General features: G+C 50.3%; 2 protein-coding genes across 8 annotated transcripts in view; one reads left to right on the forward strand and one right to left on the reverse strand.

Annotated features, from left to right (window-relative positions):
* The window catches only part of TMEM94 (transmembrane protein 94), an 81268-nt gene extending 67761 nt beyond the window's left edge, over window positions 1–13507 (forward strand). For 4 of the 5 annotated variants that reach the window (XM_044453952.1, XM_044453953.1, XM_044453956.1 and 1 more), the window contains 6 exons: window positions 1300–1381; window positions 4669–4829; window positions 6513–6607; window positions 8009–8102; window positions 8576–8746; window positions 10543–13507. In XM_044453952.1, the coding sequence (XP_044309887.1) occupies window positions 1300–1381; window positions 4669–4829; window positions 6513–6607; window positions 8009–8102; window positions 8576–8746; window positions 10543–10615 (676 nt within the window). In that variant the 3' untranslated portion in view covers window positions 10616–13507. Of the gene's footprint in view, window positions 1–1299; window positions 1382–4668; window positions 4830–6512; window positions 6608–8008; window positions 8103–8575; window positions 8747–10542 lie in introns of those variants that run through there. The other variant, XR_006416990.1, reaches the window with a different exon arrangement.
* Window positions 13508–14820: 1313 nt separating this feature from the next.
* The window catches only part of CASKIN2 (CASK interacting protein 2), a 108150-nt gene continuing 100272 nt past the window's right edge, over window positions 14821–22698 (reverse strand). For all 3 annotated transcript variants that reach the window (XM_044453950.1, XM_044453951.1, XM_044453949.1), the window contains 2 exons: window positions 19140–19470; window positions 14821–17248 (listed from right to left, as the gene is read on the reverse strand). In XM_044453950.1, coding sequence (XP_044309885.1) covers window positions 17152–17248; window positions 19140–19470 — 428 coding nt within the window. In that variant the 3' untranslated portion in view covers window positions 14821–17151. The remainder of the gene's footprint in view (window positions 17249–19139; window positions 19471–22698) is intronic.

The raw sequence follows: 22698 nt of genomic DNA on the forward strand, positions 1-22698 counted from the left end.
TCCGAAGATGATACGTGGCACAAAGGAGACTAAAACTTGACTTTCATGTTCTGGCCACCATGAGATGCTGCTGGAAGTTTTTCTTTATGGCAGCAGCTCTGTGTGGAGGCCATAAAGCATGGAAGCCTACATGGACTGATCTTAACCATGGGAAGAATTCACTGCGCATTTCTGCTATTGCTGGCACATGCATGTTCTGTGTGAGAATTCAGTTGATGAACTGAGGTTCTTTTACCTATTATAGCCCCCATGTGGAACGGATTCCATGGGGAGACATTCCCAGCACCTTCCCCTCTGAGAGCTGCATGTAAGGATTTCCCCCAGGGCTTCCTTAGTCCTTAATCAGAGGGCCTTGAGAAACTTTCTGTACTGACTATTGAACTTTTACATACCCTCTCTCTGCCTGCTGGCAGGGGATGACTGCTCTAATACAAGTTTTTGTGCCTGGAGGAAAACTTGCCAAGACCATTTGCACATCCTGATAGCCACTGAAAGAGAGAGAGAGTGGGAGGAGACCTGGGAGCAATGAGGTAGCAGGACGGCCGAGCAGATGCAGGGCGATGGCCTGGCAAAGCGATTCTTGTGAAGGGGACAGGGCGGACAGTCACACAGGAAGGCAGCTCATGGGTTGTTTAACCCATGGGTTTCGGGGGAGGGTGGGAATAAATGAGGACGGCATCTCCGCTTTGCTTATTGATGAACAACTTTCTGCTTTTCGTTAACATTCTATCGCCATCCCATTGATAGTGCTTAGCGTGACGTTCCAAACTTGGGCACAGAAAAACGAACCATGGGAAAATAACCCAGAGTTTTTCCAGGCTCAGACATCACAATAACAGCCTACAAATAGGTCATTCATAGAAAGCAAAAGCAATGAAGACAGCAGAGGCAATGTGCTCCCTAAATTTTGGCCATTTCTGGTACCTGCGAACCAGGTTGCTTGAGCCACTGCAAGCTGCTCTTTGTCCTTACTTGGTTTCTAAGGGTGTGTTCAGCAGAATGAGTAGCAACTGCATGTGGGAAGGGGCTAGATGAGGTGTGTTTGTGACGTGATAGCTGTCACCTTGTTGGAATGACATGCCAGTGCAGGAAGAAGGTGTATGGAAAGGATTCCCCCCAGCTGCGGTGGAGGAGATTTCAGAAGCGAGATTCTTTGTGCTGACCATCCAGGCAGATCTGGAGATCTGCTATCAGTCGGTGTAGGCAGTCCTGAGCCAGATGGATCACTGGTCTGACATTTGCAAGGCAACTCTCTGGCTGCTTGTCCAGGCTAATTCCAGCTTGCTTTCTTTCTTCCAGTGTGTCCCTCCTGGGCAAGCCCCCTCACAGTTCCATCATGTCGATGGCGACTGGGAAGAATCTGACCTCCATTCCTAAAAAGGTAAGCAAAGGTCCTAACTGGACGGGAGGTAACTTGGGGTGTTGCAAAGAGTTAGGTCATTTTCTTGCCAAATGCAAATGCATGACATCAGCCATTGCAGCAGAGGCCTCATTTGCATTTTTCTTTGTTACCGAAATATTTAGCATGCCGGGTTATATAATCTCCAGCTTTTGGTTGACATACTGCTTTCTGCTGTTCATGCCAAGAGAGTCGGCTCAGTTTCTTGCTGGTGCTAGGAGCAGTGGAATTCTCTTGTTCCCTTCCTGCAGTAAACTGGGGTCCAAGCTAGACAGTGAACATTCCTGACTTCTGTACTTAAAGTGTGTGTGTGTGTGTGTCAGAGAGAGAGAGAGAGAGAGAGAGAATGACAATGACAATGACAAGGAGAATTTCCCCAGACAATTTAGTGACACCTGTCTAATTCCAAAAAGCTGCTTCCCCCCGCCCCCCCAGAAGCTCAAGGGGTCAGTTTTGGGAAGGCGTGAAACATCCCTTTGATGTGTGTTGAGCCCGCCCCCCCACCACTTTCTATTTAAATAACAAAATCATACTGGGATAACAGCAGGCATGCACTTCACCTTGCCTAGTTTGGCCTTGAGCCATGGCCTCTCCACTTTCCCAAGCCGAGCAGGTGTCCCCTCGCTCTGCAGAGAGGATGCCCGAGTGAGTTGCCAGGTTCCTTCCATGCAGCACAGACCACCTGAGCTTGGTTCTCATTGCTGTGTTCAGTGGCGGGAGGGGGGAGACTAAAGAAGGGTATCCCTCTGGGAGAGGTTGGCCTCGGTGCTGTTAGCCTGTGGCCTCTACATTAGGCAGTATAGCTATCGGTTTACTAGAACCATTCCTGTTCTGGTGCCTTCCAGATGTTTGGGGCTCTCAGCAGCCCCTGCTGGACTACCTGCTGGTTAGAGATGATGGGAGTTGCAGTCCAAAATATTTCGAAAGCATCGGGGTATGGAAGACTGGTTTAATACGCCTAATGTGAAGCACAAGCTCAAAGTAGGTGCTTTCACTAGGGGTGGGGGATATGTGAGGGCTGCTGAACCAGGCTGCAGGGGCAGGTGGGTGGGCCTGTCGGAATGGTCCATCCCTGGAGGCTGATGGGCCCAAGTGGTTTTCTGGTGGCTGGACACATTTTCTGCTAGCATTCATTATGGCTCCCCCCATGTCCCAGCTGATTTCTGGAATGCAGGAGGTGACCTGCGTAGCTGACATGGTCACTCCAAAGACCTAACTAAACCTCTATGGCTTCATAATGTTATATAGGAATGGGAGGGATGGAGCAAGTCAGAGTGATGACGTTTTCTCTCATGGCCACTCCGCCTGAACAAGGGCCTGAGCCTGTTTCAGGACTTACGGTGCCGCCGTGGTGGTGACAAACTTTCCCCTGGTTCTGCTTTGCTGCGCTTGTATCTGCTTGGTGCCCTCCTCTCCAGCAATGCAGTTGCTGGTGGTGAATGACAGCTTGGCCCCCAAGGGGAGGGAGGCGCACGCACCCCAGCAGCCTACCGTGACCTCTTTGCAGAGCACGTTACAGGTACAGGCACTCTCATTTGCCCCAGCGTGGACTCCCCTTGAGTAGAAGCTGCGTGGCAGCATCAGTTGCTGTTTCTTACCAGCTCTCCGTGGCTACCTGAGCATGTGCACAGAACTCTTCGAGGTGTGGCTCGTCACACCTGAGCTGCGAGCTGATCAAGACTGCCAGGCTGATGAGGCGGTTTAGTCTCGGTGGCAAAAGTTACAAAAGCCTTGTTGAGAGAGGCTTATGTTTCACCACCGCTACGGAAGTGGTAGTGCAGCTTTTACTGAGAAGAATGACCCTTGTGTCCCATTGATTGCGCCAGTTACTTTCCAGTCTCAAAATTTCCATTCTTACGTAAAACGCTCGAATGCGTTCCAGTGATTCAGCTCCATGTTTTCCTGGATGAAGCTGATCATCGGGACCCAGTCTGGCTTCTGGCCCGGTTGAGACATAACTTGATTGCTCCAGCAGGAAGGGTTGACAGTGGGAGTGTGACCCTATTATGTGCATAGACTTATGGCGGCCACCCGCAACTTGGTGCCCTTGGAAAGTGTCGGACTACAACTCGCAGCACCCTTAGGCGTCATGACCACAAGGAGACGCTGCAGTCCAGCAAACCTGGTGGGCACCAGCTTGGGCAAGTCCTTATTGTTCCCTGTGCTTTTCCACTTCTGCATGAAATCCCTGGGTGAGGTTTCCTGTGTTGGTGGAGTTTTGATCAATATGCTGAGAACACCCAGTTCTGTCTCCCATTTTCATCTGGACCTAGGAAAGTTGTAGGAACTATGGCCTGAGGGCTGGTGGCGGTAAGGGACAAGCTGGATAGTTCTGGGCAGCTGGATCACTGGACTGCCTGTGGAGGCAGGCAGCTGTGCGTGCCACTGGGAAGGCGCTGGAGCCAGTGTGGGACTTGTGTGGAACAGTGTGGAGAGCCCTCAGGCTATAGGGCAGCATATGGAAGGAAGGAAGGAAGGAAGGAAGGAAGGAAGGAAGGAAGGAAGGAAGGAAGGGAACATGCTGAGATGTATTCCAGGTAGCATGGGTGTGCTGTAAGGCCAGTGGATCAGGGGGATGCGGTTGCAGTGTCCCAGGAGCAGTGGGCTTGCAGCTTGGAGGGCTTCTTGGCAGGAGATGCTGAGCTTTGGCTAGCGAGCCATTATTCTTTCTCCTCAAGAAGACAAACCTGGCCATGACCATTCTTTCTTTGGTAACCATTCTTTGGTAATCTTTGGGATTACTGCAATGCTTTGTGCCTTGTTTACCTTGAGAGTAACGATGTGGAAGTGGAATTTGTCCAAGCCATATTGGATAAGCAATAAATGCATGTTTAAATAAGAGCAAGAACTTCATTTTGTTCCACACAAAGCCAAGTAGGTAATAAAAAGACTGTCCTCCAGCCTATCATAGGTAACTTCCTCAGGTTTTTCTGTAAAGTACAGGACCCAGACTTTACAATAGTTATTTGTCTGTCTGTCAGCCATCCCGTTTGCATGCCTAAGCATCCCAAACCCCCAATCTGCAGATGGAGCTGCAGATGTTACTGGGGAGACATTGAAGGGTTGGGTCAGCAGTAGCTGTCCATCCCGTGATCATCTGGCTTGGGCTGCCCTGGGTGGGGTAGCTTATTGTGAGCCTGGTGCTGCTAATCGGGCCTTTCGGGGAGGCTTCAGGCGATTTTGGAGAGTCTGGGCAGGAGCTGTGGGGCTAAGCAAGTCACGGGCACTGGTGCTGTGAGTAACTGTGGTGTTCTGGGCACTGTTTGCAGACTCAGCACTACTTCCTGTTCTGCTTCCTGCTGAAATTCAGCCTCACCATCTGTTCCTGCTTGGCTTGCTTTGGTTACATGCTGCAAGATTACTGTGCAAACTTCAACTCATCTGCCTTCAGTGTGAATGTCACAAGCTGCTCCTCCATCATGCTGCACAGGTAGGGTGTTGCTCTCTGTCGAGGCTCTCAAGTGTGAGTCTTGGAATAAAGAAGCAATGCAAATGCGAACAGTTCTCTTCATTTGAACTGGGCCCCTCTTGTTCTGGGGTAGCACCTTCTGGATTTTGTAGACTTTTTAGTTGCTTCATTGTTTTCCTCCAGGATTGGGCTAGAATGGTGTGAACTCAAGGAACGGGGACTTGTGCTGCTTTCCTCTTCCTCTGGGGCAGTGTTGCAGTGAAAGGGCTGCTGTATGCCTAGCTTTCAAACACAACTGCTTCCACAGAAGCCTCACAGCCTTGTTTTTAAAGGAGAAGAAAATGCGCTCAGCATTCCCCAGAAGACCTTTAGAAGGATTTCAGCCAACCTCTCTGATTTTCCTTCTGTCAATTCTGCCAGGCGTCCCTGGTCAAAAGTGCTCACGCACTTATGCGGGATCCACTCACCCCGGGCTCAAACCAGGGTAACCAGAGTTTCCAAAACTCCCCCCTTCTGCCCAAGGAGCTCCCCCGATTCTACTCGAACTCACCTATTCCCATAGAGTTCAACTCGGGAGTCACCAGCCGTCAGACAGGGATGGGTAACTTGCCGGCCTCTAACCAGCACCGGACTCTAACCGGAGGCCCTTCTTTCCCCCCTCTTTTTGAACTGGGTCTTCCCCCAAGCAGTTACCCTTTTTACCAGAGGCTTTTTCTTACCTGGGAACTCCTTGTCTTGTCGGGGTTAGCTCTCTCAGTCTCGTTTTCCTCTCAGCCACCCTTTCCTCAAGCCCTGCTCACGGCTGGTGGAGGTTTCTGGCCAAATTTGCCTCAGCCCAAATGCTGAGGGAGAGCTCTCTAATGCTGGTCGTCCACCCATCTGAAAAGAGGTTCTTTGAGGGAGAAGGCTTAAGAATTTTGAGGCAAAATTCACCTTTAGAAACTCGGTGCCCCACGTTGTGTGACAAAACTGTTACCGGACTCAGCCAATGAACAGCTGGGGCAAACCCGGGTGGACCCCAGACCCGAGCCAAACAGAGCCTGAGACGAGACTTAGAGCCAAAACCAGCTTTATTCTAGTGCACTGTAGAACAAAGGGAGACAAAAGGGGGCATTTTGATCCATCCGTTGCCAGGCACAGACCAGTCTTACATGTCCCCCACCACTTGCATAATCATCAACAATCTCATTCAGGAATTTCCAAAATAATGTGGGGCCCACCAGACGAGCACTGGGGCACACCTCCCTCAATTGGCAGCGTTATCAAACCCTGACAAAGTACCCAGACTTTGTCACTTCGCTCTTGTCATTCTCTGTGTTAGCTCCTGTCTTCCTCCATGACTGCGAACATTGGGTGCGTTCACAGGTGGACGTTGACGTATTAGACAGTGTCTATAATGGCAGCAGCGACAGGCATCATACTTGCTCTGTTTCTTAGTCTAGCGAAAGCTCTGTGCCGAACTAAACATGCCCACACGACGATGCTCTATTTCATTAGTGCTGGTAGCAAATACAACTTCCAAATTATATGTTTGACCATAAAGTAGTTAATCCAGTGAAACAGTTTGTCTTGCCTGGATTGCAGCACCCACAGGCTCTTACAAGCAGCTAACAAGTGGTTCCTTGTCTTCGTCTTTTCAGGTGGCATTTGCGGATGCCTTAACCATAATCCACTCTGTGTGATGCCCTGTGCTTGTTGTTTCAGGGATGCAGAAAGCCCTCCTGATTGGTTTGGGTCATTTTCCAACATTCTCCTCCTGGCCCAGAAGTTTACAGCTGGAATGATTGTCTTACATACTGGTAAGCTCATTCTGTTCCTTACTGCCAGCTGTGGTGAAAAGGAAGGGGTGGGTGCATGTGTATGGACAGGAAGCCCGAAGGTGGTCCTGGCCAGGCCCTGCACATTTTCTGTAGTCACTTCTTCTACCAGACAAAACTCAGCAGTCGTGGGGAACCACACTGGGGAAGAAAAGCCCCTGTGTTGTGTTTCCCTGTCTGAAATCCTTGATGGAAATGCCAGTAAGAAAGAAACTCATAGGCACTCTGCCACCCCTAATCCAGTCCTCTCTTGCAGAAAAGAACACCCCACCGTTTCAGAGGGTTTCAGAAGTGCACCTGAGAACTATTCTTTGTTACTCACCCGGTCATGATATTGCCAAGGGATGAGGGGCGGGAGTGGGTGCCTGTTGGCCCAGCTGTAGAAGTCCTTTCCAGAACCTTATTTTAAGGTTAACTTTTAAAACTGCCTTAGTTGAAAAGATTTAAAATTGCTTCTCACAATACTACTCTCAATACCCATGCAAAAGTTAGCATAATGAAAACAAAATTTAAAACAGTTATAACCTATGCAGAAATCCACAGCACAGACAATAAAACTGGTGTCATAGGTATAAATAAAGGAAGTGGTCCACCGATGGCAAAGGAAGTGTGGCTGGGTAGACACTTTTTATATTGATAGTGAACATAAAACCTAAAATGGGCTGATTTCACAGGCTTTAATGTACCTGTGTAGCTTTACATTTTGGGAGCAGAGCTGCTGCTCTGTCAAGACGCTGCCATCCGCACCGAATGAAGCCTGAGTGAGCAGAACACTCGCTCTGGCTTAGCTTGGGCCATGCTCACTTGAAGGTGGCGCATTCTCTTCCAGACATTCAAAAATCCCACACTTGGCCAAGCCATTGAAGCAGAGCAGCAGGAAGGGCTACTCCAGCTTTAGCTAATCTTAGCTTGGCTACCAGGCGGTTCGATGGCGCGGCCAGAGCCTGCCAAGTCCTCCTCCGGTGCCAGCACCATAGAAGCACACGAGTCTCTTACCAAGGCTCCAGTGGTAAATCACCACCTCAGTTTTGCCACTTAGGGCAGAAATAAAGTAAAATGTCTTGCTTGTTGCTCATCCCCAGTGCAGCTGTAAAACAAATCCCTGACCGGTTTAGGCGTGGCGGAGACATCACGTGGGTGTGCGCGTGCGCGGAGACTGAGTGGATGTGGCTTTTGGAGGGAGCGGAGGGCTGCCAGGAGGGCCTGGGCAGTGGCCGCGGTGCCTGGAAGTCTTTTCTGGGCAGGCTTCCATGGCCATCTGTGCTCTTGGGCAAGGTGGTTCAAAAGCCACCCACTCTTCCGGAGTATTTCTGTCACTCTCCCTTCCTGTCTAGGGTAAGGCTGCAGAGAAAGAGCTTGTTGCTTCCTTTCCTTCCTTCACAGTGTTTATATCCGTCACCCATGTCCATCGTACCAAGCCTCTGTGGAGGAAGAGCCCCTTCACTAACTTCTGGTGGACCCTGACGGTAGCAGTTGTGTGAGTACCGTTTTCTGCATCCTCCAAGCAGCAGCAGCAGCAGCAGCAGCTGCATCCAGTTGGCCCCCTGCAACTTGCTGGCCCACTTCCTCAGCTCCAGCCGTATTCTTCCTCCCTTTCCCTTTCTCCCGTCCTCTTCTTGCAGTGCCGACCTGCAGCCCTCTCTGTGGGTGCCTCTGCCTTCTGGTGCCTTGTTCCCCAGTTTCAGGTCTTTTTCTCTCCGTGACATGGCATTTTACCCAGAGTCTGTGAATATCCGGCTCTATATTTTACCCTGAGAAAAGTGGCCTGCCCGAGGGTCCTGCCCACTCGCGCGTTCATGTCCAGATGCTGCGCGTGGCACTGTGCCGCCCGCCTGTTGCTTTGTGCGAGCCACACGGGTGGCTGCTGGAGGAGGCTGCGAAGAGGACCTTGGGCCGCGGCCCCCCTTCGAGGGCCGCTGTGGTTCAAGCATGGCTGTCTCTCTCTGGCAGGTTGCTGGGTCAGGTCATCCAAACCCTCCTGGACCTCAAGCTCTGGGTGAACCTGGAGTCTCCGATTACCTGCAGAGTGGGCGACATTCCCCTGGCCTCCTGGCTGCTGGGATTGCTCTCCCTCGTCCTCGTTGTGATCATCAACGAGACTGTCAAGCTCCATGAAATCAGGTGAGGGAGCCCTGCGACGCGGCCCTTGCCAGCCCTCCCCCAGTAGCTTAGGGGGCCCCCCCGGCCTGGCGCTTTCTGCACATCATCTTGGGAACCCCAAGGCAGGCTGGCCCTCCCGTCCTCGCATCACAGCCAGTGAAGGCTGGCAGAGTCGCTTGCCCTCCAGCCACCTGGCAGGAGGGGGTGCCATTGCTCCCCTTTCGAGAAGGAACCCTCCTAAGCCAGGGGCAGGCTACCCGGGGCCCTCCCAGTGTCTTGGACCGCAGCTCTGTGGAACCCTCACACACACGTGGCCAGTGGCTGGGGATTATGGGAGCTGCAGCCCAGGCGCTCTGGGGATGCCCGTTGGCCTTCCACCAGCCATTGGGTGTTTTTAGGGGGCTTCTCTCTGCTCCCAGCACGTTAAAGCTGGTGTGAGAAAGGCTCCTCCCGTGAAGAAGGAATGGCATGGAGAGGAGCTCCTCACCAGTGGCTCTCCGTGGGCCCTGCTCTGCTGCTGCTGCTGCAGTCCACACTATCTGTGGGCAGGGCAGGGCGCCAGGCACACTGCTGGCTGCACACACGCCCCAACCTCTCCGGATCGCAGCTCTTGAAGGCGGCTGCGCTTGCCCTTAGGTCAAACCAGAGGTCCAGTGCCACCATTTGCAAGAGCTGCCATAAGGGGAGCTGTCAGGTTTGGCACACCTGCTGCCGCCCTCTTAGGCTCCCAAGGGCCTGTCCGGAGCAGCCCCAAGAACATGAGGAGCTGCTAATGCATTTGTGGGTCGAGGCTATTGCTGGATCAGGGGCAATGTTTTTTCCAGCGAATAAGGGGTCTGTTTCAGCACATCAGACATTTGTGGACATTGCCCGGGGTCCCTGCCGCTTGCTGCAGGGAGCCAGGTGTCCAGTATCATCCTGTGGGCAATAGCTGAATCACTTTAGTGTACACGATGCCAAGAAAAAAGTTCAAACTGCTGTGCCAAGGAAACCCAAATCCTCGACTTGCAAAAGAGAAGGAGAAAAAAAAAGACAATTTGCATTATTTAGTGGCACTTATTTATTTAGTGTAATTTATTCTAACTGTAACACAGAAGCTTTCACAACATTAGAAATATTTTGGCAAGGATTGGGCTGGTAAGTGGCTATGAAACGGAAGACGCATTGGCAGGTGGCAGGAACTGAGAACCATGGAGGAAATCAAGAATTCCAGGCCATGACTCTCCAGCTAAGCCTCCCTTCAGCAGATGCAGCCTGTGAACCTTCCTTTGCTACAGCCGTGATGGCTGGAAACCTCTCTCCTTTTAAAGAGATGCTGCAGAGTCATACCTCTTGGCAGAGTCCGCCCTGTGCCGTGTGTTCAGGAAGAATGATGAATCTGCACAGTCTTCTAAACGTCCTTAGAGAACTTTCCTGTAGGAACGTGCTTGCCGCGGGGTGAGCGTTGCAGAGGGTCTTACGGCACCTTCTAGCCCACATGCTCTGGGTGCTTGCATGTTGGCCAGAACTATTAAGTCTCACTGCTGTGCCACATGAACTCTCTTGAGGAGGGGTGCCCTGCTGGTGCCCTTCCTGCCAGAAGGAAGAAACACCTGGCCAAGAAACACATGGCAAGCTTCCCAAGACCTCTAAGGCTCTCTGGTCTGTCGGTTCAGAAGTGTCCAGTGGGACCTCTGTGCATACTGAGCAACCCTCAGAGATTCTGCGGAACATGTTCACAGGAGATGGCGTAGTGGGACACGTGGCATTACCTGCTCTTGCTTTTCCTGACTTGTGTCTTTTCTCCCCATGCCTCCCCCCACAACCCGCCCTTACAGGGTTCGAGTACGTTACCAGAAACGGCAGAAGCTGCAGTTTGAAACCAAGCTGGGCATGAATTCTCCGTTTTAATCTCCCATCAGCAGGAGATGGCCCTGGTAGGACTGCATGTTCCTTTCCCAAACAGCTGTGTCACTTTATTGGGAGAGAAGAACATCTGTGCATGCGATTCCTTCTGGAGGCTGTGGATCGAGACCACCCAGTCGCAGGAGGGGACCGCTGCAGCAAGAGCCCTGGCGAAGGATCAGCGCCCAGGTGTGATGGCTTGGATGGCACACAGACTGCTGCTACTTTAATTTATTTTAGTACCTCTTTCCCTAGGAGCTCCTTGCAATCCAGCAGACCGGCATTCATCCAGGAGTATGCCATTTGGCGAGGAATCTTCATTTTGACTTTGTTTTTCAGCCTTTCATAATGGGACATTTTGATTCTTCACCCCCCTTGTCTGGTTGTCTACCCTTTCTGTCATGTGTGGAAGCCTCTTGCACCTGGCAGTTCTGGGGAGCACGGCTGATGGAATAAGTGACCTTTCCTGCTAGCTGGCCCTGGAGAAGGTCTCCTAATTTAGGTGTGAGTCTGCCCCCCTGTGGAAGACTAACAGGAATGCAGATGGCTGGAAGAAGGGCTTGGAGGAGATGGCTAACAAGAGCACAAAAGCGATACTGCAGGCAGGCTCCTCAGTTGAGTTCCTCTGGGATGTAAAGCGCATGAGGCAGAATTGCAAGAGCAGGGCCTCCACCCCTATAGTCAGAGCACTATCTAGGGATTGCGATTATCACAGCTTGGTCATGCCCCTCAAGGACATCCTTCCTTAATGCTAAAAGGGCTCAATCGTTGCTTGCTTCTCTCAATCTCTGTTCCTCCCCCCCCTCCCCCGACCATAAAATTGGTGATCATGAGGACCTGTGTGCACATACACACATGGCATACACTGTCCCTTAAGTAGCGGGGCCAGATTTGTACCCAATGGGTTTGCACATTTCCATCAGTGAAGACAGTTTGCCCTTTTAAGCGATTCTTGGCTGCTTTGGACGAGGACTGGCAAATGGGGCTGGCTGGTGCTCGCCCTGCCTCGTGCATGGGCTGGACTTGAAATGATGCAGCCCAAAGGGTAGCGTCCCTTGAACATGCTTAGCCCAGGTGGTAGAGCTGGGAACCCCAGACATGCTGCCTCATGGTGTTGCCAGTCTGGAGCAGGGGAATTCATCCACTATTGCTGGGAATTCACATCTTCAAACCATCCTCTTGCCTGTTTTGGCCAGCAAATTCTGCATGTTCCTTTGGCAGGAAGGAATTGGGATGACCTCTGCTGGCCAAGCTTTCTTCTCCATGTTGCTTTGTTTAGGGTCCCTTAGGAGAAGAAGACTCTTTCTCAACAAGACGGACTCTTTTACTCTTCCTGCCCACACTTTGCATTTGTTATCCGGGCTTCTGGTGACCAGACAGAGGTTATCTTGGAGTAAATATTTTGGTATCCTGTGGACTGAAGTTCAGGGCTTCAGGATGAACTACTTCCAGAGGTGGGCAGAAAGTAGAACTGCAGCTGTCTTTCTGACAGTTGACCATAGTGGCAGGGGCTTCTAGGAATTGAAATCAAAACCATCTGGTCATCTGCCTTCTGTTCTCCCCAATCTATTCTGCTTGCTGGGTTCCCTAGACCATCGTGGCTGACCTGACACTATTATTTCTATTTTGCTGCGATTATGTTTCCAGAAGAGTTGTTAAGTCCTGCTGATTGCAACGTGGAATTGTCTGTGCCCACCTTCTCCAGCCTGGTGCCTTCCAGATGTGTTGGACTATAATAGTCATAACTCCAGATAGCTAACCAGGGAATATGGGAGGTGTAGTCTAGCTCAAGTGGAAGACACCAGACTAGAGAAGGCTGCCTTTAGACTTTCCAGATTACCTCACAGCATAGGGTTAAGAGCACTGCCCCATTATGGCATGGCAATTTGCTCAGCTGTGTTTACTGTCCCAAGGAAATGGCAACATGTTGACTATTCGTGTTTGTGGCTGATCACCATTTGGGGGTCCTTTATCCTGCCACACTGGGCAAGATGGCACTTAACTTTGCCAGATAATATTTCTTGACCGAGGCCTGCAGGGAGAAGAGATGCTTGAAACTGAAGGTTTTTAAGAAGCTTGTTGCATGGTGCTAGGATGGAGGGTGTTCCTTAAAGTCCCCCTCCACAAACACTCGAGCATTTTCTCAAAAGTTGTGATGTGTCTATTGGCCTTGGTTAATTTTGACTGGGAATTTGGTCAGGAGCTTGTTTTCATATTTTTAAATAGGTTACTGTCTAGAAATAGTTGAAAATGCTTCCGCTTTTACAACATTGCTCTTCCCAGCATAGAGCCAAAAGCTTTTCATCTTCTCACTTGATGCTCATGTGTAATATTTGGAACTTTGAGAAATGGACACATACTGTAACTTTGCATAGCCACTTTTAAACAATCCCTTTTGCCCGTTATGAACCAGTTGGGAGACCTAGCAGCTCAAGCTGTTTGTCACAGGGAATTTTCAAATGTAAAACCCAACAAAAGTGCAATGGGGCAGTTGCCTCGCTAGAGAAGGCACTTTTCTGTAGTTTTTCCCATGTGATGCCAGATCATTCTGAAATAGGACTTTCCTCCCTGCATTTTCATACAGGTATTTCCCTCTCCAGTTGTCTTAGATGAAACACAAACGACTGACTCCTTTGGACGGCTATCCCTTGAAAGGTCTTGTTCCATCAGCCTGTGTCCCCACTTTTTTTGGCCAGTCAGGGCTTTAGGACAACACGGGGCATGGCTTTAGGAATGAATTGAATCCATCAGATCATTTTTAAATGGTGTATATTTTATATTTATGAGATTTTTTGGGGATGTACGTAAAAATAGATTTGTACTAAAAACTTGTAAATTGTATAAAAAAGCAAGAGCACCTGATATAAATGGCAATAAATGATTGTCTTTGATACAATACACTTTTTTGAGGCTGTGTAATTATTGTTTGAAAGCTGGGAGAGGCTTTGATGCTGGCTGCTTCATTTGATACTATGAATTCCATCCAGGGTGTCATCCCTATAGACCAATACTGGTTGGGAAAGAGACTTGGACCTCTACTGTTGAGAAAGCAAAGTAATTTGGAATGCCTTTGATAGCATTGAGATATGTGTGAACTTTCAAAGTGCTCTGAAATGCATTCTTAGAACCACCCTTTAAAATAGGCCAGTTTTCTTACTTCATACATAGCAGGTGAGGAAGCAGCTCAGAGAAAGAGGCTTGCTTCAGAGCCGAAGGGAGATTTGAACCAAAGATTTCTTGGCTCATGTAATCTAGTTTGCAACTGAGTGCACACTTACCTTGGGAATAAGTCCCGCTGAACTTGACGGGGCTTATTCCAAAGATGATTCTAGGCTTGCACTCTCAACACTGTGCTTATGCCCGTTCTCACCCACTGCAGACAGTTGCTGCTGATGCTCACTTTATATCCTCATCAGATCATGAAGCATATAGATCTCATCAGATCAGTGCACGCATCCGTCTCTGAGACCCTGGCAGGCAGTCCCGCATCCTTTCTGTACAGCTGCTACTGATTATTTCAAAGGGGCACATACGAAGTGTGCACACTTAGGCATGTTGTATTTTGAATCGCTCCTGTGTTTGTACTTTGGCAGCTGTACCTGGCACAAAGGTGCAGTGAGTGCCGGCACTTAGCAGTATGCGACTGACCATTATCTTTGAGTTGTAACAGCCTTGCTAATCAAAAAAACCCCTGAAATCAGCAAACATTCATATGGTGAACTTCACTGAAGGAAAAGAGGAAACTCAGTGAGCTAGACACAACCATCAAAAGGGAAAACAATTCCCACTGTTTAATACCATTATGTTGATGTTAGTGAAAAACAAGAACTCATGATTAACAGAAAGAGGCCAGATGGTTTAAAAAAAAAAAATAAATTCCTGGCTGGTGTTTGCCAGGACTAATTTCCACAGGCTACTTCCTGCTACATGTAGCAGATGTGGCCCTGATTGGTTAGACACAATCGCATCCATACATAATTTACACAGCATACGCTATCTTTAAAATAAAGAACTAGCTTTTTAAAAATACGCATTCTCTGAAAGACAAAAGTGGACATTTGACTCCTTAATTCATGATAACAAGAAAGAACAGCATTTTACTGCCCCCAGTGGCTCAGACAGTAACGTTCCACCCTACACCCTAAAATACAACAGAACTCTGGTTAGTAAATATATAACAAACCCACGTTTAAAATATATACACATCTCTTAAAAAAAATCTTTTACAGTTTTATCAACAGTGAAAAAATGGACTCATCCCATGTCAGCTAGTGTGGAAATTCAAACCTTTAAAAAAAAAGGTTGGAAGAAACCCTTTCTATAAAGTGCCACTGGCTGCAGCTATTTTTCTGAATTATTCTTTTAGCATTAGTCATCAACCAGAGGATGACTAATCCACTTGACAAGATGGATAAAAGGGAAGCCAGAAAATAAAGAGAAACTATGTTAGTGGCCAAGACCTGTCAATAGGCCATGTCATAGATTTAAAAGTTTGCCAGCCCTTGTTGCTTTTTCCCATCTCCATTTGGATTTCGCCTCCTTCCAGAGCAGTGCCACTTGCCACGTCACGATTCACCATGGAGAAACTAGAGCACAGAGCATCCTTGCTTTGTCTGCCAAGGCCTTCGCGGTGATGAGAGGGTCAGTTGTTTTCCATTCAGTTGCTCTGTCTTTCTCCAACACTGATGGTGTTGGCAGAAGTTTCATGACAGATATACCTTACCCTCATTTCAGATGTAGCCAGAAAACAACAGCTTCACGTATAAATGGTGGGACTTGCAATCTGACACATTCTGATTACACCAGGTTGGGAAAAATGGCTCTGTAGTCTGAAGTAGCGAGTGTCTGTGATTGTATTGTTCTTTCCTATGTTCAGTCATGTTTCCATAGGATGCCAGGTTTGTACCATCTTGGGCATATTTCTACAGGTGTTGCTGATACACAAGCACCTCTTCGTCAAGGCTGAACCACTCTGAGAAAGGAGTTGGTGCACCACACAGCTGTAACTGGGCCTTTGTCTCCTGCAACGTTCCACAAAGGTGGTATCTCTGGAGTGGGTGACAGAAAGCTGCCTTAGACTGGGTCAGCTCATGGTCCATCTAGCCTGGTCCTGTTGACACTGACTGGCAGAGGTTCTCCCAGGTTTCAGGCAAGTGCTTACTGAGCTGTACCTGGAGATGCTGGGGACTGAATAGTGGACTTTCCACAGAGAAAGCAGGTGCTCCAGGGGGGTTTCAGTCCCTCTCTAATGAACAAAGAAGGATGACAGAGATGTTTGATTCTCTACTGCAAAAGAGGCAGGGAAGAACTTGGATGATTCTGGACAAGATGTTTCTTGGGCAATTCCAGTGGGACCATAGGACAATGTCTCCCCTTTTAACCTTCCTATGTTTTTTGCTGCTGCTGCGTCTCTCTCTCTCTCTCTCTCTCTCTCTCTCTAGAAAAATACCCCTTGAGGGGGCAGAGATGGGATAATTGCACATTGTCTTTTGAATGGCAGTTGGGAGCATCCTTTGTAACTGGGAAAAGCACCCTTTTGAACTGGGAAACGTTTCTTCTTATAGTGATGGGGGAGCCTATTCGCATGCCACGCACTGTTTTATCCTCTTTGCCAGTTCCCACTAGAGGGCGCTATAGACTGCAGCCCACTAATCGGCCCTTTCCTCCCAGACTCTATTGAAAGAAAAGCCAAAAGACAATCTTCTTTCCCGCTCCCAGCCCTCTTTGCCTGCCCCAAGCATTGAAAGAGCCCAAGGTCCTCTGGAAAGAAGGTCAAGTAGTTTTCAGTTCCCCTGAAATCCTGTTATTGAAATGTAGAACCCATTTTGCTTGTCTGAGAACTTGGAGAGCCATAAGTAGTGCCAACTGCTTTTAGAGGGAGAGCAGGGAAAGGAGCTGAGTGAGGGATTTCAGTCCAGCCGAATTACACGGTGCTTCCTCTGCTGAATGCTGGAAAGGCCCCAAGGGCTTGTCTTGCTGTGTGAGCTGCCAGGCATTAGCCTGGTTTCATTTGGGCAAGCAGGGTGGCAGCAGACTTCGCTGAGCCCTCGGCCCTGGCCTGTGGAGGCTGACACATCGCTGGCATCCTCAACATGACAGAATGCGGGAACAGGCAAGAAGTGTCGCTGCGCAGGGCTTTGTGTAGGTGGAGGCTGTCGCTCCCAGGGTGCCCTCAGTATCCCTGGCACTGATCTTCCCCATGATTAGTCAAAGCCGTCGGCCTTCACTCGGCCCCTTAGCGCCGTTGCGGGTGGTCAGCATTCACAGGCCTGGCGAGGTCCTGGGACACAGGTGGGGAAGTGGAGTTGATGCATGTTCTCGCTGCAGGAATGGCCCTGCATGTAAGTGGCTGGCTGTGGTCGTCTCCGGCTGGACCGTCACTCTCTGGAGGAAATGCTCAGGCGAGCGAGATGTTAAAGTGCAGACTGGGGAGGCCGGAAGGAGTCGGTGGGACTCATCCCTGAGGTTGTCCACTTGACCTCATGAACGGCAACAGTGGACGGATGAGCCCACAGCGCTGCCCCACGGGAGGAAGCCGGCCTTCAGTCCAACATGGCGTCCAGCTGCTCTGCTAGATCATCAAACATGTTGCTGATGTCTTCGAGGATGTTCTTGGCTGAATGGGCTTTCCCATAGTGGCTGAGGAGACAAGACAAAGAAAGGCTCAATGGGCCTCGAGCCGCTGGGCTAGAAGTCGAGAGCTTATCCCTCACCAGATCTCTTTTTGCAGGAACCCCCGTGTGCAACTGCTTCTGTCTGTCTGTCTGTCACAAGAAAGGCTTGCTAGGCTGAGCTATTTCAGTGATCACCAGAGATTATATTTTAGGGTGGCCTTCTCCAACCTGGCCCCTACAGAGGCACTGGAACTACAACTCCCAGCATCCCAGGGATGCTTCAGGGCTTCTTGGGTCATTAAAGTTGCTGTGATAGAACGCCTGCAAGTTCCTGCATCAGACAGCCTGCTCCTCACATTCGTGTCAGAGGACAGAAACATTACACATTTAAGCACAGTGGGTGAAAGACGCAAGTGCATGAGTATTGCAGTGCGCCATGTGCACATGCAAGGGCAGATGCAATCACAAAATGCGGCTTTCCCCTTTAAATACATAGGAGGGTAAGTAGGGGGTAGTTCTTTTACTTTTAAAGATATGTGTTAAAATATTCTAAAACATGTGTTAAAATATTCTATATTTGCAGGCTGTCTTTGGCCCCACTGAAGCAGATCTTGGAAAAGCACAGCAGCAATGGAAGTAACGCACACATCTGAAGCACCTGCAACCTATTAACCGGCTCCGGCCTGACCCAGCGGTGCACAGGTGTGTGGCAGCTTTAGCTGGACCTCACTAGGCAAAGGAACCGAGACAAAAGGGAGGAGATTCTGGGAGATCATCCCGTGCTCAGGAGGTGGAGGAAGGCTGCCCTTCCCATGATCGCTCTGGTGCTCTTTTCCTGCATATCTGGGCTAAATGCCTAGCACGGCTCTAGGATCCTGATTTACCTGTGAATAGACAGGTGTTAGAGGTTTCCAGGAGCACCTTTGCTTAACCCACTGCACAAGCTATACCCATCCCTCCTCCCAGAAAAGAGAGTTGTGACACCAACACCGATCCAATGCCATTGCAAGTTCTGTGATCTTCTGGGCTGACCGCTCTCCAGCATGCTTTACACAGGGCTGCCCCTGAAGGGGACTTGGAAGCTCGATTACTTTGGAATGTTGCTGCAGCTGTTGGCAGGGGCTGGAAGGCAGGGACGTATCATGCCGGTTCTGCTGCCTTCCCTTTGCCTCCCGTTTTAATAGCTCCTGCAGTTTTGAAGCCTGCTTTGTGTTCAGCTTGTGAGTTTCTCTGGACAAAATGGAAAACTCTCCAAGCTGCAGAGAGGTGGGGCACATGTGAAAGGCATGAGCAACCCCACCGGCGTCGTGGCAGTAACTCTTGCGGGGCAGGCACTCCTTGGGACAGGCTCAAAGCAAATCCAAAATTGTGGGCTGCTTTATGAATCCACCCTAGCAGAGCAATTTGAACAATTTCGCCTGCTTGGAGGAAAACTTTTGTAGAGCAAAGGGTGACCCAGCCCATCCAAGCCACCCTGTAATAATTCGCACAGCAACCAAGAGCAGCGGGTTCATGCTGGGACAATTCGTTTCCCTGCAGCTGCTAGGAAGCTTGGGGAGGCCAGAGGTGTGTAGTGGGGGTGGGCAGATGACAACTGAATTTTATAAATTAGAAATTAGAAAGAAAGAAGCCCTGCAAATAAAGGAAGTGCCGGTGCTGTTTTCCCAAGCGCCCCGGCTCTGCTGTGCCGCTGAGCAACACCCTGCTGCACATGAAGGGCCTGCCCAGCAAGAACAGCCACGTGGAACCAGGCTGGCCCTGGCTGCCGGCCTGAGCAGTGCAAAATGCCTGCCGGGCGTGCACAGGGCTGGGGTGCCTGCGCACTCCGCGATCTGTCCATGCCAGCCTGCAGATGCCTTGCTAAGGGGCGCACTTGCTTCTGCTTGCCCCCTCTCTGTGCCCAAGCGGTATCTCACCTGTTTGCTTCCTCTGCAGTGATTTTCTTCTCGGCAGCTTCCAGGGTGGACGCCAACGACGAGTTGGTTTGCTCCAGTCTTTGCTGGGCCTGGATCGCGTCTGGAGATGCGCTCAAAGGCCTCGTGGAAAGGGATGCTCCAAAACTCGAGGCGGGTTTGCTGCCCGGCCCTAGCTTCACCGGGTAGGGGCCTGTCGCCTCCAGCCCCACCTCAGTCGTGGCCCAGGGGGCAACTGTGTTGCGAGAGTTCTGCAGGACTTGTTGGTAGATGGATTTTGGTCCTGAAAATACCAGTTTGGTTGAAGCGACGGATGTGTGCTTGGCGGAGAGGTCTGCAAGGAGAAAGCCGGGCTTAGTGCCCTGGTTGACCTGCCCGCAATTTGCCCCATGTGGATAAGCAAGCCGGCCGAGCTCAGCCTCCCCCACTTGCCATCTGCCCACACTGACGAGCTTCATCCCCTGCTGCTGATACCATATGGCCATCCCACATTCCCCCAGAAAGGAACAGCGAGCACCCCCGCAAATCCCACAACCCAGAGCAGCAACCCCTTCCCCTGGACCAGGCGAGGTCAAGACGACTTTCTGGAGCCTGCAGCAGGCGTGGTGATGGCTGGTTACCCTTCTCCAGGGGGCCGCCCCGTCTTCCCCAGCACCCTGCTTTTCCCTTGCCCGTCGATCGTTCGGCTCCCCAGCTTTGCATGCCCGCCCTGCCCCATTTGCGATGTTGAAAGTCTGCTCCTAAGGCTTTGGTGCTGGCAGGGAGCCTTTTCGGTCAGAGCAGGCTGGTCTTCCTGCCCTCGCCCCGTTGCCTTGATCTGGTGCCGGCACAGTCCCGTGCTTCTGGGGCTGGCACAGCCATTGGCTCTGCTGCCTGCCCGTCACGTGAGCTTGGTAACTGCTGAGGAGCCCTCCTTGCAAAGGTGGCGCTAGGGAAAGGGCAGTCTGGGCTCTGATCCCCCCACCTTTTCAGAGGAAAACAGCATTGCAGAGCTGCAGCAGCACAGAAGCTTCAGGTTATGCAATGGAGCAGGTGCAGAGTTCTGCAAGCGCCCAGCATCTCTCTGCTGCTCTGGGGGGTCCCCACCCACAGGGCAGAAGGTGCGGCAAAAGGCTGCTCAGGGACCAGCCCTTCCCTCCTCGAAGGAGGGTTTCCTTTGGAGGAGCAGGAGGTACCCAGACGTCTGCAGAGGCCCAGCCTGCCTTTCCTCTTCAGGAGGGGGTCACAGCAGCAGCTCCTCCATCCAGGGACATTCTTACCTCGTCTCTGTGGGAGCGTGCGTATGTGTGTGTGTTTGCACTCATGTGCATGCATATATAGGTTTTATTCTGGAGTTTGTGGGTACAGGTTGTGTGTGTGCATGCGAGTGTGTGAAAGGAGAGGGGCCTATGCATTTTTCCAAAGGGTTCCTGCTGGTTTTCTGAAGGATACACGTAGCATCATTGCTCCTGAGCAGCCCAGTCCATACTTCTTATAAGCTTGGCATAACCTGGGATCTTGAGCTTGACTGGTTCTCAAGCTTTGCGACGGATTTGCAAAGGCCTGGAATTTGTTCTTATATGCCAAAAGCTGAGTTTCTGTGTGGCCCCGAGACTATCACTGCTTAATTTTAATTGTGATTCCTGCTCAGTGGATTCTCCCCTCGCCTCCCATCATCTCTGAGTCTGTGGAATGGGACTTGCTGCTGAACAGGAGCCTCTCAGTCCAAAGGAGCGCTTGGCTTGTGTGTGACTGTGAGATTCCCCCACCCCACCCACTGACATTTCTCTTTGGGTTGCCGACTGTTGGCGGTTCAAAGCCTGCACCCCTTCTTCTGACTCCCCCCCTGCCCAGCCAAGCAGACCACCAGCCTCCCTGCCTGCGGCCCTCACCCTCTGCCTGCCACAGCTTGCCAGTCTTGCCCATCTTCCCCTTCACCTGCTTGAAAAGCTGTTTCACCAGCCAGAAGGTACCACTGTTGTGCTCACCCAGCCCACGCCCAGCATCAATCAGCAGCAAGCCTTGCATTTCCTCCTCTTGTCCCTGATGGAAAGGGTAACCCAGTGCCAGCAGGCCGGCATCTCTGGCACTTTGTGGGGGAGATACATACATCGTCCCCCTTTTGGATGTACACCTTAGTGTGGTGAGGGGGTTTGAGAGTGTCAGAGGAGCCAAGAGCAATGCCACCAGGAAGCAAGACTCTCTTGCTAGGCTGGTCTCCTAGCAGGGTCACCCAAGGTGGAATGGTCAAAGCTGGGACACCAGGCTAAAATGTGGCCGCCCTCTCCAGGAGTAAGGGGCTGAAGAGCTGGCAAGATGCTAGAGTAAGGGGCACATCAGCAGAAGCGAACGGATCCTTAATGGTGATGGGGGCAGACACTTCGGAAGGGCATCTCCTGGGTGGCAGTAGGCACTGAAAGCGAAAGACAGAGGTAGCGACGCTCAAGCTAACTCTGGTTCGTCCTCCACCGAAGAAGGCAATGCGAAAGCACTTCTGCATCGCTCTGACCTAGAAGACCCTGTGATGGAACAATTCCGAATTAAACAAGAGGTAGAGCTAGAAGATGCAACCGCCAGGCTGGAAGGCACCCCGTGAGCTACTGGGGAAGAGCAAAGGACAAGTACGAATACTGCTGCCGCTAATGACGCAATTAGATCAAAGCCAAAAGGAAGTCTGGAGGCCTACAAGCACAGAGGAAAAAGGAAAGTCTGATGCTGCACAACAGTGGGAACATGGAAAGTGGAAAGTATGAATCAAGGCAAACTGGAACCCGTAAAGCTGGAAATGGAACCTTAAATGGGGCATTGTTAGTGAGAGAGGTGCAAAGAGTTTCACTCTGGAAATGACCAACTGAGAAGAAACAGTGACTCTAATACTGAGGCATGATGTAGCACAGGCAGTAAGGCTACAAGGCAGATTCTAACCAAATAATATCAATCAGATTTCGTGAACAACTGGTCCATGTAACCATCGTTCCAGTCTAAGCTCCAACTACAGATGCTAAATAAGAAGAAATCAAAACTTTTATGCAAGGATCAAAGAGGAAATTGATAACACACCAAAACAAGCCATGCTGATAATCATAGCTGACTAGAACGCAAAAGCAGGAAACAAAGCAGAATCAAATGTTGCAGGAGAATTTGGCCTAACGGTCAGAAACGAAGCAGGAGAACAACTCACAGAAGCCTGAGAAGCCAAACATCTATTTATAGCCAATACAGACTTCAGGAAACTGCTCAGCTGACTGGACATCACCAGATGGTCACTACAGAAATCAGTCACACTGTATCATTAGAAGATGGAGAAGCTGTATTGTTGTTGCCAAAACAAGACCAGGAGCAGATTGTAGTTGTGACTATGAAATATTAATATCCAGTACAGTGCCAAAAATACAATTTAAATAACATTCCTGAGGAATTTAAAATCCACATAAAGAAGAGGGTTTTGCATTACTCAATTCAATTGAGTGTGAACCAGAAGAATTGTGGACTGAAACCAGAGATATTGTACAGAATAATGCAAAAGGACTACACTTGTAGCAAAAAGAAAAACAAAAGCCTAGATGGATGACAAAGGAAGCAT

Source organism: Varanus komodoensis, unplaced genomic scaffold, assembly GCF_004798865.1.
Source record: "Varanus komodoensis strain SLA01 unplaced genomic scaffold, ASM479886v1 scaffold7_1, whole genome shotgun sequence".
NCBI classification, from domain to species: Eukaryota; Metazoa; Chordata; class Lepidosauria; order Squamata; family Varanidae; genus Varanus; species Varanus komodoensis.